The sequence below is a fragment of the Rana temporaria genome, chromosome 6 (assembly GCF_905171775.1).
Source record: "Rana temporaria chromosome 6, aRanTem1.1, whole genome shotgun sequence".
NCBI classification, from domain to species: Eukaryota; Metazoa; Chordata; class Amphibia; order Anura; family Ranidae; genus Rana; species Rana temporaria.
In genome coordinates this window covers 14,875,776-14,888,759 of record NC_053494.1, presented here as the reverse complement: position 1 = coordinate 14,888,759, position 12,984 = coordinate 14,875,776, and the positions used below count along the sequence as shown (strand labels likewise).

At 44.7% G+C, this 12,984-nt stretch overlaps 1 protein-coding gene across 1 annotated transcript; it reads left to right on the top strand.

The window, feature by feature from the left end:
- The first annotated feature begins 5,452 nt into the window (after positions 1 to 5,452).
- Positions 5,453 to 6,508, top strand: LOC120944364 (paraneoplastic antigen Ma2 homolog). The gene has a single exon (XM_040358418.1). It carries the CDS (start codon positions 5,453 to 5,455, stop codon positions 6,506 to 6,508), a length of 1,056 nt encoding a protein of 351 aa, XP_040214352.1.
- The last annotated feature ends 6,476 nt before the right edge of the window (positions 6,509 to 12,984 follow it).

Below are 12,984 nucleotides of genomic sequence, written 5' to 3'. Positions count from 1 at the left end.
TTGATAAAATAAAAAAAATATTATAACAAAAAAAACTGAGAAAGTAAAGAACAAAGTCTCTGATCATTACAATGGCAGGTATACATTTGTTTCTGTTCGCAGGGTATAGTGCATACATTTTTTCTTGTTCGGTTTTTATGTTTTAGTTTTACAGCTCTGCTCACCACACTATTATTACAAGTGTATTGTACAATGCTAAGCTGTGATTTGTACATACATATCGTGATCTCTTTCAACAAGCCTAAAGCTGCCCATACTCTAGTAAATATTCAACAAACATTAATAAAAAATTCTCAGTACATCCTATGACTTGACAAATGTCATTCAAAAGTTTGTAAAATGTAATTTCACTTTTAACATTTGATTTTGGAGTAAATAGACTTTCCTGAGAAAAAAAAACACACACACAATGTTTGAAATGTGTTAATTTGAGGAAAAACATTTCTATCCTGCAACTTCGAATTTCTCTCATCACTGAGGTTAAAAAAACGAACATCGATTTGATTCCACTAATGGTTATATAATTGAACATAAGAAATTCTACTAGTGTGCGGCCAGCTTGGGCTAAACAAGCAATCTATTTTCTACTTGGAGATGTATCTACTTATCAATCATCATATTACCAGAACTCTGATTTAATTTTGCTGTTCTGGGATGTTAACTAATAAGTGGTCACATCTTTCAGTAGTAAAGAGATTGTATCCTCTCTTTGTCCCCGGTCTATGTACATCAGAGAAGGAAATTCCTGCTGTAAATACGGGCCGGCTGACACCCCAGCAAAAAGGATACAACCCAAGACTCAGACACATAGCGAGTATATAATATTATAAATGTGACATCTCTTACCTGTACAGCAATATGCCTAGCTATAGATCTTCTTACAAATCAAACAATAAGAAAAGGCCGTGTTTTATAATCTGCTCAGAGAACAGGGACAAAGAAGAAACCGTCCTTCAGGGACAAAATTATTACATCACATTCATCTTTATTTAAAAATATGAATTAATTGTTAGCCTCTTAATAAAAGACATATAAACTTGTTATTAGTGGTACCATCATCCTAAAAATCTGTTTTGAATAAAAATAAGGCTTAAAGGGGTGTTCCAGCCTTTTTTTAAGTTTATTAAAAGTCAGCAGCTACAAAAAGTGTAGCTGCTGGCTTTTAATAAACAGACACTTACCTGCTCCACGGTTCCAGCGATGCGACGGCCGGGGCTCCGCTCCTCGCCCCCCCTCGCCGGCCGGCGTCTTCATTCCTAGTGTGGGCACCCGGCAGTGACAGCTTTCGATTTCACGGCCGGGCACCCACTGCGTATGCGCGAGCGGCACTGCACATGCGCGAGCGGCGCCGTCCGATTGGACAGGCGCTCGCCTACAGGGAGGGGCTGCAATAAGGCGATTTAAGCTATTCACCTTACCAGCCCCTCGGCGGAAGGAGAAAGTGGGACAGGAAGTCCCCTTCTCCTGAAGCCCCCACTCCCACCCCCCAAAAAAATTACATTTGGCATGTAAGGGGGCAAGGAGTGGATCAAGCGGAAGTTCCATTTTTAGGTGGAACTCCGCTTTAAGGGACCCCAAAACCCAAAAGACCAAAAAGGGGAAAGGGCAGTAGGACTATTGCGGTACAAGGTAAATCGATAAACTCAGCAGGTATAATAAAAAATTATACTTTTATTTACATAAGATCAAAGTAAAAAACATCAAACAGCATAGACAATAAAATATTTTTATTATATTTTATTGTCTATGTTGTTTGATGTTTTTTACTTTGATACTATGTCAATACATTTATATTTTTTTATTATACCTGCTCCTTCTGAGTTTACCTACTCACCTTGTACCTCAATAGTCCTTCTGCCCTATTTCTTTATTTCAAACTACACTAAACTTCTAATCTCCTGGTATATAACTAACCAAGACTGTTTTTATGAACTTTTCTCCACCATTTTTTTTTTAACTTGCATATTGTTCTATATGGTGAATTTTGTTTAATGGGCAATGCCACTAAAACGTATATTTTACTATATTAAAATAAATGCAGGACAGTCAGGCCTTGTACACACAGCTTCAGTTTGTATTGTATCGGATTGAAAGACAACAGTTTGCAAAGAATTTGTAAAACTTTTAACAAGTTCAAAGCAGCTTTGTTAACATTATTCAGCTCCAGTTTGGGAATGTCAAAGGCTAACTCCACCTTTTACAGCATATTATATGTTGGGCACAGGGGCGGCCCATCCTTTTCCATCGCCGCCTCCCCCTATCCATGCATCTGGCTCCTTTCAGGATGCCAGATGCATTAATATCAATGTGGGGGAGAGTGTTTTTTTTTAGTACCTTATTAGAGTCAGAGGCTTTAATAGGCTTCAAAATAGGGTGGGTTTGGGGTGCAGAGAATGCGCATGGAGCCCACCAGGTGTGTTACAACAGTAAATGAATATTCGCTATTGTAACACTGATCCTCCTCCCGAACAATCAGGAAGTGGGTTTTGAGACCCGTCACCTGATTGGCTAAAAGGACAGGTGATCCTTTTGGATGCCTAGGAGGAGGGGAGAAGCCGCACAAAGGAACCCACCGATGGAGGAGAGGACACGGAGCCACTGGACCCTGCCCTCTGCCCACCACCCACCTAGATGGGGTTAGTGCGGGACCAACTGGCAAACAGCCACCACTTCTTTCTTTCTTTTTGTGTGTTTTTGTTTTGTGTTTTTATGTTACATTCCCTTTTCTCTTTTCTTTCCATTATCTTAATTTCTAATTGGTCTAAGATGAAATTCATATAATGATTTAGTGCCAATATTTGGCACGGTATTGTCTATATTGCTCTTTTTCTGTATTCTTAATGTACTGAAAAACTGTGACACTTTATGAATGGATATAATGTGGTTATTGAACTTGCCTTCAGTATTACTGACTATTTCCATTAGTTTGTCAATTTTTGACAACTATATTTTTTGATTGCATAGGCTCTACATCAGTACCCTGTTTTTTATTCACACAATTCTTCCAACCTTGGATCAAATTTCGTTTGACCTCCATTATTGCATTGAGATGTTTTTCTTCCTTCCCTGGTGTTGTTCCATCTTTTTTGTGTAGCGGAGTCGTCCTGTCAGAAGTCTAATGACAGGTTATCCCCACTGGACTTTATTCGTGCTTGTAAATATGTGAGTTATCTTTAAGGAGTTATGCATTGTGGGATTGCAAGTAGCGGGAGATATGGACTCCATTGACTTTTAGGAGAAACAGACTACACATCCCACAATGCCCTGCGACATTAGAACATGTGACACCTCCGCACAGACTTATGGGGGAGGTTACTTAAGGAAAGGGCGCGGCTGACTTCGCTCTCTCGGGACCTGCTTCTTCTCCTCTGCGGAGCTGCTGACAGAGCACAGCCGTGCGAATAGGCCAGAAGCCTGGGCCTAAATCCACTGAGAGATCAGCTATCCAGAAGGAAGCAGGACTCCAGCATCCAGCCCGTGTTCCCAAAGATTGAAGAGGCAGCCCAGCTGACAACTGAAACAGTGGAGCCACTCTCGACCGGGATCCTTGTGCTGTGGAGCAGCGTTTCACTAACGCGCCTTCTGAGGAGAATTCAGGCGGGTCGGCCTGTCGGGTGAGAGAGCACATGCTCAGCTTTTGACTTCCATTTAAACGGACACCTTATTGCCACCCCACAGGCCACAGACACACGTTCGGCCTCTGGCTGAAACTTAGAGGCCCAGTTAACTGTTTAAGTGTTCATAGAAGTGACTGACGCTGACGAGCGATAAGTTCACCAGAGTCTACTGTTCCTGATACTTTGTTGTGTATTTTCTTTCTGATTGCCACTTGTGGATTACAAAATTTAACGTGCACCAACCAGCCGCAACATGATATTAACTGTTCTGCGGAACTGCTCGCTAGGGGAGCTCGCGAGCATAGACTTCCTATCTTAGTTTAAGTGAATAGCACTATTCTTTAGTTTGACCTTTTATCCGCTATATTAATTACTGATTCCTGCAAGGGCCCTTGCGGAATCATAGTAGGGATATTGTCTAACAGTTTTTTGTTTATTGTCTGAACCTATGCTTATTCTTCAAAAGTTCACATAAAGTAAACTTATCTTTTCTGATTTAAATATATCCACTGTGTGAAGTGTGTTTTCTCGTCTGGAGGGACCTTCCATGAAAGCAGGTAATACTATTGTTTATTGCCATTGTATATTGTATACCTGCTATTGTGACCCCCGCCCAGCAGAGGTCACAATACCGTAGCCACCAGACTTCAGATGTGTCAAGGGAGGGCTCTAGCTGTTTAACCGCTTAAGCCCCGGACCATTTTGCAGCTAAATGCCCAGGCCAGGTTTTGCGATTCGGGACTGCGTCGCTTTAACAGACAATTGCGCGGTCGTGCGACGTGGCTCCCAAACAAAATTGGCGTCCTTTTTTTCCCACAAATAGAGCTTTCTTTTGGTGGTATTTGATCACCTCTGCGGTTTTTATTTTTTGCGCTATAAACAAAAATAGAGCGACAATTTTGAAAAAAATTCAATATTTTTAACTTTTTGCTATAATAAAAATCCCCCAAAAACATATATAAAAAATTTTTTTGTCCTCAGTTTAGGCCGATACGTATTCTTCTACCTATTTTTGGTAAAAAAAATCGCAATAAGCGTTTATCGATTGGTTTGCGCAAGATTTATAGTGTTTACAAAATAGGGGATAGTTTTATTGCATTTTTTTTAATTATTTTTTTTTTACTACTATTGGCGGCGATCAGCGATTTTTTTCGTGACTGCGACATTATGGCGGACACTTCGGACAATTTTGACACATTTTTGGGACCATTGTCATTTTCACAGCAAAAAATGCATTTAAATTGCATTGTTTGTTGTGAAAATGACAGTTGCAGTTTGGGAGTTAACCACAGGGGGCGCTGTAGGAGTTAAGGATCACTGTGTGTGTGTTTACAACTGTAGGGGGGTGTGGCTGTAGGATGGACGTCATCGATCGAGTCTCCCTATATAAGGGATCACTCGATCGATGCGCCGCCACAGTGAAGCACGGGGAAGCCGTGTTTACATACGGCTCTCCCCGTTCTTCAGCTCCGGGGAGCGATCGCGACGGAGCGGCTATAAACGAATAGCCGCGCCGTCGTCCTGGATCACTCCCCGAGGGGACCCGACCGCCGCACGCAGCGGAGGGGGTCCCGATCGGACCCCCCACCCGCTAGAAGGCAAGGGCGTATATATACGCCCTTCTGCCTGTCCGTGCCATTGTGCGGACGTATATAGGCGTGCAGCGGTCGTTAAGTGGTTAAATAGGGGTGAGCCAAACCAAAAGAGATTAGATCCCAAAACAAACCAGCGGCTCCTTTGAGGGTAGCGCTACACGTGGGGGCTTGTCCGGGATTCTACTTCTAAAATCATCCATTGTCCCCTAGTACTGAACCTCGCCATTGCCAAGATCAGCCATGGATGCAGCCGCTGCCGCCAAGTGGTGCACAGACGAAGGTGTTCCTATAAAGAAAGGCTTAGTGATTGAGGTGCGGGGAGAAGTTTGGGATGAAAAGGAAACATCTTCAGTTTTAGAGACTTTGTGCCAAGGCCAGAAATTTTGGGTGATAAACTCGAAGGTGGATACAACCCACCCCCACACCTATACCCTATGTGAATGGCGAGACAGAGTTCCAGACTGTTTAAAAGTCTCTAGTGTGAAGACCATAAATGGCAAAGAATTTTTCCTGATGCAGCCTGAACAAGAGTCAGCTGTTCCTTCCTCCTCTAGCGCAACCTCTTCTACTTCTTCTAATACTCTGGCACCCAAAGGGGCCTTCGGGAAAACCGTAAAGGGGTCGGCCAAAGCACCACTTAAAGACCTCAACCCAGAGTTGTGTGCTGTTTTGGAAGAAATTGTAGCCCAGTGTAAGAAGGATTCTACCGACTGTTTAGTTACAGGATATAGAAAACTCAGAGCCTTCTCAGGGAAGCACCCTGTGCCATCCTCAGAAGATGGTTTCGAAGAATGGATTGATCAGGCCCCCCAAGCTCTGGAAGAGTGGGGAATCCCAGAGAAAAATAAGAAACAGAGGATCATGGAAAGCCTCAGAGGACCAGCCTTAGAGGCCATACGTAACCTCAAACTTAGCAAAGATGATTGCACTGCTCAAGACTATCTAGACGTCTTACATAATGTGTTCGGGAGGATTGAGGACATCAGTGAGCTCCGTTGCCAATTGGAACACTGTTTCCAGAAAAAGGGAGAAAAACTATCTGAATTTGTCAGCCGCCTGGATAAGATCCTACACCGGATGCTGTTAAAAAAAGGGATAGAGCCAAAAGATGTGGACAAAATACGCTTCCAACAAGTGGTAAGGGGAGCCCAACCCATGGATCCCATTGTTTTTCAGTTGCAAGCTCAGAAAGGAAATGAAGTGTTAAAATATCCCAATCTGATTAGGATCATTCGACAGGAAGAGGACCTCCTAGATCAAAAGAACAAATACCAAGCCATGGAAACTCCTGCATGAGTGCGTGTTGTGGCCACTGAAGACAGCAACCCTCAAGTTGAGCTCTTAAAGACCCAAGTGTCTCAGTTGATGGAGATAGTAGCTGCTCTGACCGGTCAAGCAGGGTTTTCCCCATACCAACCTAGAAGGGATAAAACCGAAAAACCCGCCTATGGGTCTTACAATCCGCAAAATAAACCGAGAAGGTTCACTGTCTGTTTCAACTGTGGAGGGATAGGACATGTCAAAGAAGTTTGCCCTAGCCCGGCCAGTTTATACCAACCAGCATTTCAGCCGGCGGAAAACTTCAGAGGGTCCCGGGGAAGGAGTCAACCAGGGGCCCACCCAACACAGATGACTTTAATGTGAAACAAGAGGCGAAAAGACCGAAGGAGAAAATCCCCCCAAGAACACCCCCAGCTCCCGTTCGCGTGATTGGATGGGGCCCAGAAGAAGCCCTCGCAAGAGAGGGGTGAGAGTACGAGTGACAGAAGAGAGAGAGAGGGCCACATCTCGAAAGTTCCCCGTGAATTTAGTGGGGCCTTCCCCGTTAGTGCCCATTCAAGTAGAAGAAATCTACACCAGGGTCCTTCTGGATACCGGAGCACAAGTGACTCTCCTGTACAGAGACTTTTACGATAAGTACCTTTCTCACTTGCCTCTACAGAAGTTAGAAGAGTTGGAGATATGGGGCATTGGAACTCAGAGTTTCCCTTATGATGGATATTTACCAATATGCCTGACCTTTGATCCGTCAAAGGCAGGAGTTGCTGAGACTTTTGACACCCTGGCGATAGTCTGCCCTCGGCCCTCAGGGGCCCATAAGAGCTCCCTCATCATAGGGACAAACACGGCTCTAGTCCGAAGACTCCTGACCCCCTTAACTGAAGCAGCAGGGGCCTCAATTCAAATAGTCCATCCAATATTAAGGAGGGTGTTCCACCAGCTGCTGATGGAGAGGAATGCCCCAGAAGAATGAGTGGGAAGGATCTGGCGGTTAGGGAAATTTGTGAGGATCCTGCAGCCGGGAGAAGTAACTTGCCTCAGTAAAACTTACCTGGTCTCAACCAGGCCCTTTTCTTGTCCTTGAACCTGACTCGACAGGACCCGTAGAGGGATTGCAGGTGATACCTGAAGTGATCCCGTTGAAGGTGCTGGAGAAAAATCGTGGATGGGTATCCATAAACATCCGGAACCCCACCACTAACCCAGAGTGCTACTAGGCCGGGTACACCAAGCTACCCCAGTTGGCCCTTCCGATCTGGCGGATAAAAAAAAGGTAGAAGACTCCAAGAAGAGTTCCCAGCCTGATGGTGCTGATCTTCCACCAGGATGGAAGGAGAGGATGGAGGCCCAACTCAGTAGGTGGCAAAAGATATTTTCGAAAACTGAGTTCGATGTCGGATGTGCAAAGAGCGCCACCCCCCGAATCCGACTTAAAGAAGACAAGCCTTTCAGGGAGCGGGTCCGAAGAGTTCCCCTGACGAATTTGGAAGATCTCAGGGAGCAGCTTGCAGAGTTAAAAAGGACAGGGACTATTCGAGAATCCAGGAGTCCTTATGCTTCTCCCATAGTGGTGGTGAGGAGGAAAAATGGTTCTCTGAGGTTGTGTATCGATTACCGTACCCTCAACAAACGGACTATCCCTGACCAATACACTACCCCTCGGATTGAGGATGCGCTACAAAGCCTGTCCGGAGCTAAGTGGTTCAGCATCATGGACCTGAAGAGTGGTTATTATCAAATCCCCATGCAACCAGAAGACAGAGAAAAGACGGCTTTCATCACCCCGGTGGGTTTCTTTGAATTTAACCGTATGCCCCAAGGGCTCTCTGGCGCTCCAGACACTTTTCAGAGACTAATGGAGAAAACTGTAGGGGATATGAACTTGATCGAAGTATTGGTGTGCTTGGATGATATGATCGTGTTTGGAAAGACTCTGGAAGAACATGAACAGAGACTGGAGAAGGTGTTAAAGCGGTTATATGATGAAGGTCTGAAGCTGTCCAGAGAGAAGTGCCAGTTCTACCAATCGTCTGTCCACTACCTGGGACACATAGTCTCCGCAGAAGGAATTTCGACAGATCCAGAAAAATTGGAGGCAGTTACCTCCTGGCCCAGACCCACCAATGTAACTGAGTTGCGGTCATTTCTGGGATTTTGCTCTTACTACAGGAGATTCGTTGAGGGATTCGCAAAAATTGCCAAACCCCTAAATGAGCTGCTGAAGACGGAAGATGAGGAGGATACTTCTGAATCTGCAAAATCAGTGAAGCTCCACCAGGGCCCCCGAAAACCCAAAGAATCTATTCGCGATCAATGGACCCCTGAATGCGAAGAGACATTTATACAACTCAAGAAAAATCTGACCACTGCCCCTGTTCTGGCTTACGCAGATACATCCAAGCCCTATGAGCTGCATGTGGATGCCAGTAGAGAGGGACTAGGAGAAGTATTGTATCAAGAGCACAGTGGTTGCCTGCGCCCAGTAGCTTATGTGAGCAGGAGCTTGTCCCCATCTGAGAAGAATTATCCCACTCATAAACTCGAATTTCCTAGCATTAAAGTGGGCTGCCGTAGACAAATTGAGAGATTACTTATACAGAGCTGAATTCGAGGTGAGGACCAATAACAATCCACTCACCTACCTGTTCACCAACAGGACATCGGTGGCTGGCAGCCCTCTCAGGTTTCAATTTCGGCCTGAAGTACCGCCCAGGAGTGGGAAACAAGGACGCTGATGCCCTCTCCAGGAGACCCCATGGGTCAACTGCCCCAATGATGGAATGGACTCAAATATCTTCCGAAGGAGTACGGGCTCTGTGCAAAGGGACTGAACTGCAGGGAAAAGGAGGGTCCCGAGCTGAAGAGAAAGGAATTATGACAGCAGGAGTGCCAAAGTTCTATTGTGATGTAACCCAAATGAAAAATGGGGATTCACCTCAGTTAACAAAGAAGGAACTCTAGCAAGATCAAACAGAAGATTCTCTGGGACAGATAGTTTTGGAGGCATTAGAGAATTTGTGACCCGGAGATGCTCCTTGCCAGCCTTTCAAAAGATGCACGGCTGGTGCATAAAGAGTGGGACAGGTTGCTACTTCATCATGGGATGGTCTACCGAAGGGGCCCCTCTGATTGTCCCGAAGAGAAATGGCAGTTGTCCTTGCCCAGTAAGCACCGAGAGACTGTACTAGCTGCGCTTCATGACCAGCATGACCATCTGGGCCCCGAGAGGACTTTCCAGTTGGTCAGAGACAGATTCTACTGGCCTGGCATGAGGGCTGAAGTTGAAGGATATTGCCATTCCTGTATCCGGTGTATTCAAAGGAAAACTTTGCCTCGCCATGCTGCCCCAATGGGCCATCTCCAAAGCCAAGGCCCACTGGAGTTAGTGTGCATAGACTTTCTTTGTGTGGAGCCTGATTTAAGTGGAATAGGAAATGTTCTGATAGTGACTGACCACTTCACCAGGTACGCTCAAGCATACCCAACTAAGGATCAAACAGCCTCAACAGTAGCTAAAGTCTTGGTGGAGAAGTTTTTTGTTCATTATGGATTGCCCAAACGGATCCACTCCGACCAAGGGAGAGATTTTGAAAGCAAATTGATACAGAAAGTGTTGGGCCTATTGAACATAGATAAAACCAGAACCACTCCCTATCATCCCCAGGGAGATGCCCAGGCTGAACGATTCAACTGGACTCTTTTGAACATGCTGGGGACATTGAGTTCAGAAAAAAGCAACACTGGAGCAAGCATGTGGCTGCCATTGTGCATGCATACAACTGCACTAGGAGTGACGCAACTGGGTACTCGCCATATCGTTTAATGTTTGGAAGAGATGCTCGATTGCCGGTTGACTTGGCTTTCGGACTGTCCTTAGATCATACTTCCACCGCCTCCCACAAAGGCTATGTAGACCGTTTGAGAAAAAGCTTAAAGACTGCCTATGAACAAGAACAAGCTAGCTCTGAAAAATGGGAACAAAGGAATAAAAGGTACTTTGACTTGAAAGTCCGGATTCAGGATCTACAGCCAGGAGATCAAGTTTTGCTAAGAAACCTAGGTGTGCCAGGGAAACATAAATTTGCTGACTGCTGGAAGTCTCAGCCTTACGTCATATGTAAAAAACTGCCTGACCTTCCCGTATACCAGGTAAGGCCTGAAGGAAGTGTGGGTCCTCTGAAAACCTGGCACAAGATTCATCTACTGCCCCTCACCGAAGCTGTTTGTCTGCCCTCGGTCTCTGACTCTCTGGACTTATCCTCCACATCCAAACCCTCTGGGCCAGTCACTAGGTCTCAAGCAATACTCCCAGACTCGGAAGATGAAGAGTCCACAGATGAATGGATAGGGTCAGAGTGGTTATGGTCTTCTCAACAACCAGGGCCTAGTACTTCGTTCCTGCCCTCATCCGAAGCGACAAGTAGTGGGACACTTCGGCCAGAGGCCCCTGAATTCATACACCAGAGTGTGTTTGATGAAGAAACGGAGGGTGATGTTGATTTGTACTCTGCAGAAGAATTTATGGAGGCCTTAATCCCATCAAATAGAGACTTAAACGCTTCAGGAGATGAGGAGTCTATTGTGTCAGACACAGAGGATGATAATGCTCTTCAGAATACTGAAACAGACTTTGTTCTACCTAACCCTTTAATCTCAGAAGAACCCAAAGAAAGAAGAGTCATTCATCCTCCAAAAATTCCCCTAATTGACCTATAGTCAATTAGGGGAATGTTCTGAAGAAGCTGTTTTCACCTTTAAAAAGATCTAATGCTCTGTGTGATCCTCCAGTTTCCCATTTAGTGGAGGATAACCCCTGCTCACCCCCTGACACATCTGAATCTAACACCTTAGTGTTGGTAAATAAAGGACAGAGCAGCCTGCCCACGCCTGTTGATTGGTGGGAGGATCCTCAGTCCACTCTATGTCGGTCAATGAGTTGTTTAGCCTTGAATAAAGTCAGGGATGATGCACAGAAATTTTTGCCTTGCATATTCTAACAAACTTTTCTCCGCTTGTATTTTGAGAAGCATGTATCAGGATACATACTTACGTCCTCTTTGGGGACCAAAGATTTCAATTGGGGGGAGTGTGTAGCGGAGTCGTCCTGTCAGAATTCTAATGACAGGTTATCCCCACTGGACTTTATTCATGCTTGTAAATATGTGAGTTACCTTTAAGGAGTTATGCATTGTGGTATTGTAAGTAGCGGGAGATATGGACTCCATTGACTCTTAGGAGAAACAGACTACACATCCCACAATTCCCTGTGACATTATAACATTTGACACCTCCGCACAGACTTGGGGAGGTTACTTAAGGAAAGGGCGCTGCTGACGTCGCTCTTTTGGGACCTGCTTCTTCTCCTCTGCGGAGCTGCTGACAGAGCACAGCCGTGCGAATAGGCCAGAAGCCTGGGCCTAAATCCACTGAGAGATCAGCTATCCGGAAGCAAGCAGGACTCCAGCATCCAGCCCATGTTCCCGAAGATTGAAGATGCAGCCCAGCTGACAACTGAAACAGTGGAGCCACTCTCGACCGGGATCCTTGTGCTGTGGAGCAGCGTTTCACTAACGTACCTTCTTTTTTTTATAATTCTTTATTTATCTTTTTTTTTTCACATAAAACACAAAAAGAAGAAAAACATAATACAGCTAATTTGTCATATTTTCCATCTGTAGCATCCGTTAATCAACTCACATTAAATGTTTGCGATTTCTACAACCTATACCATATCAACCCAATCTCCCGTTGATTATATTACTATCCTTTATAGGTCAATACTTCCTTTAATTACCGTCTTCTATAGGTTTCATCAGACTAATTTCCATCTTTCCTCAACCCCTCCCCCCCTCTAGAAAAAACAAAAATAGGGGAAAAAAAAAAAAAAAAAAAAAAAAAAAAAATCCTAATTTCTCTCTCTCTCTCTCTCCCCCCTCCTCTCTAGGGATTCCTATCTCTGTACTCCGAATATGGAGTCCAAGTCCTCCGATATTCCTCCTCTCGTTCTCGGATTCCCATCGTTAAATTTTCCATCAACTGAATCTCATTTATCCTGCTAAGCCATTGTGACCTTGTTGGTAGAGCAGTACTCTTCCATAATATTGGTATACAGGCCTTCGCCGCTGTTAACAGATGTCTTAGCAAAGATTGCTTATATTTTTCCAGAGACATTGGTATATCAAATAATAGATATGCTGCTGGTCTGTCTCCCAGATTCACCCCGGTGATTTCTCGAGTAATGTCCGAGACCATATTCCAGAACTCTTTTAGTTTTTGACAGCTCCAAAACATGTGTATCATGGTGCCCTCCTCTTTCTGACATCTCCAACAGATTTTTGATGTACTTGGGAAGATCCGATTTAATATCATTGGTGTTCTGTACCATCTAGTCAGAACTTTATATCCTCCCTCCTGATATCTAGATGCCATCGACGCTTTGTGTGTAAATGAGAAAATCTTATTTTTCTGTGTCTCTGAAAACTTTATGTCCA